The sequence below is a fragment of the Loa loa genome (assembly GCF_000183805.2).
Source record: "Loa loa unplaced genomic scaffold supercont3.94, whole genome shotgun sequence".
Classification (NCBI taxonomy): domain Eukaryota; kingdom Metazoa; phylum Nematoda; class Chromadorea; order Rhabditida; family Onchocercidae; genus Loa; species Loa loa.
Genome location: NW_018108274.1, coordinates 129144 through 131277, shown reverse-complemented (window position 1 = coordinate 131277; position 2134 = coordinate 129144). Strand labels below are relative to the sequence as shown.

The following is a 2134-nucleotide window of genomic DNA, read 5'->3' as shown; positions in this document are numbered from 1 at the left end:
ATGGTCGAGATCTTCCCGAGTATGTGGTATAATAAGACTGCTTACTTGAGGTATCTATATATGGACAGCTAATCTGTGCTATTTTATATTCATCAAATTTAACCTCCTTTCTACTACTATCTAATGCCCTCTTGGGCTGTCATTGAAACGCTCCGAGATTGAAATACGATTCAATAGTTGGCGGTTCTTCGCCAGTATTAAGTATTGCAGATTTGACAAGAGACAAGGGGGTTAAGTTCTGAAGGATAAACACGAACATATTCCTGTATTTGTAAAAAATTGCTTTTTAAAGTAACAATAACATTTTTCATTAACTAAACAAGGTCGAAATACTGAGAAGAATCCCTTCCATTAGCTCTGCACAAATGCAATCTTTTTAATCAAATCAAGCACTTTCTCCTGTGCCAAAATATCCACATGTTCGCCATCTTTGATCGCATACAGGGATATCTGCAATGGATTATCGTCATCCTGATATAGGTCCTGTTACATTTTTCGAGTCAATGTTTTGAGTCATTTTAAATTAACAAAGGGGTCTAAACAGCAGTTTTAAGAGTACTGTAGAAGATTTTGTAATGTTTGCGATATTGAGGTATAAACCGAGTAACAATTGAATTGTACAAATGACTCGGTGAGATTTCCCTTTTTTTTGCTGATAATACTTTTAGCTGTAAAGAAAATGATGATGCTAATTCATGGACTTCAAAGATTTTTCAAAGACTGAAAATACTCAAGAAAGCTCAAAAAAGAAGAAATTTCGATTTGCTTGTGCTGAAGTTGATACCTTCTTGCCACCATTTCTACCGATCCATTTTTTGCATGCTTCTAGTGAACGTCGGTTAACAGTCCCATCACCATCACCATAAATGGTATCTGGTTGATAATCCGGGAACCACCTATTGGACCAATGAAACGATTCTGGTGTATTAATGCCATATCCGTAAATACAATGCAACTGAAAGGAGAGTTGTGGAGCTTTTCAATTTTATCCCAAATGTTCTGATTAGGATGAAACTATAGTCCATTTGTACAATTAATTGTGAACTAAATTATACCTCGACATTCGGTGCCTGAAAATCGGCGAGTAAATGAGCTGTGTTCTGGTATTGATACCAGCCAATTCTGTAGTCAATATCGTTGAAAAACTCTTCCACATTTTTTAGTGTGTAATTTTTGTCATTAACTGTTGCCAATATCTATAGCAAATCATTCAACAATGTATCTTAAAGTTTTTCCAGTAAAGCTTCGTTTAATTTTAATCTCAACAAATTGGTAGAAAAATCAACAAATTTGCCGAATCCCCGAAATGTCCCATCCATTTTAATTTTTGCAATTGCTCTAAAACTTCATTTAATATTTGTAACTTAGCCAACTTCCCTATATAAATTAGTGACACCTATTTTAAAACTCATGTAAATAGGTGACATTTTTGCATTCTTATCTCTTTCAAGAACAACACGACACTATATTTCCCTTCTCTTCATTTTATCAGATTAATTTCTCCTCTTTTTGAAGCTTTCCAATAAAAAAAAAGAATGCAAATCTTAGAAATACACTTACTTCGTCTTCATCCCAAACATTATAGCTTGGAAAAAGAAATGTCGAACTTGTGAATGATCGTTGCATTTCGCGCAGTGAACTTGGCGGTAACAAAATTCTGTAGTGATTCATATTATAGCCTGCAATTTTGACATCAGGATAAAGTGAACTTCGGAATTTTAAAAGATTTAGTCAGAAATCAAATGCATCATACCATGCAGTAGTTATTTGAGCAATGACACTATCAGGAATAATTGTATAGCCAGCACAGCTTTTACCTCATCTTCCAAGTGCTTCATTCACTACATGTAATTATTATGGCTAATTAAGTCAAGAGTACCTCATTAACAAATAATGCCTCTTCGATTTCATTTTCTCAAGATATCTGTTGTACAATTTCTTGCCCTTCTAAGTGCCATAAGTCATTACACAAAATAAATTGTCCACGTCGAATTTCTTAGTGACGATCTTCACATTTGTCAAAAATTATTACAACAAAAAACTTCTGAATTTAAAGTAGGAGTATTTTTGCAGAACTAGGACTTAGGCGTACAACAATTACTTACATATTCACCTGAAGCAAGAAGACGGATAA

General features: G+C 34.1%; 1 protein-coding gene across 1 annotated transcript; it reads right to left on the bottom strand.

Moving 5' to 3' along the window:
• Positions 1–302: 302 nt before the first annotated feature.
• On the bottom strand, positions 303–1671 carry LOAG_12112 (hypothetical protein; the record flags this gene model as incomplete). Its single annotated transcript, XM_020448485.1, has 4 exons — positions 303–450; positions 785–955; positions 1056–1196; positions 1561–1671. The coding sequence occupies 4 exons, from the start codon at positions 1669–1671 to the stop codon at positions 352–354; spliced, it is 522 nt and encodes a 173-aa protein (XP_020301374.1). The 3' UTR covers positions 303–351.
• Positions 1672–2134: the final 463 nt, after the last annotated feature.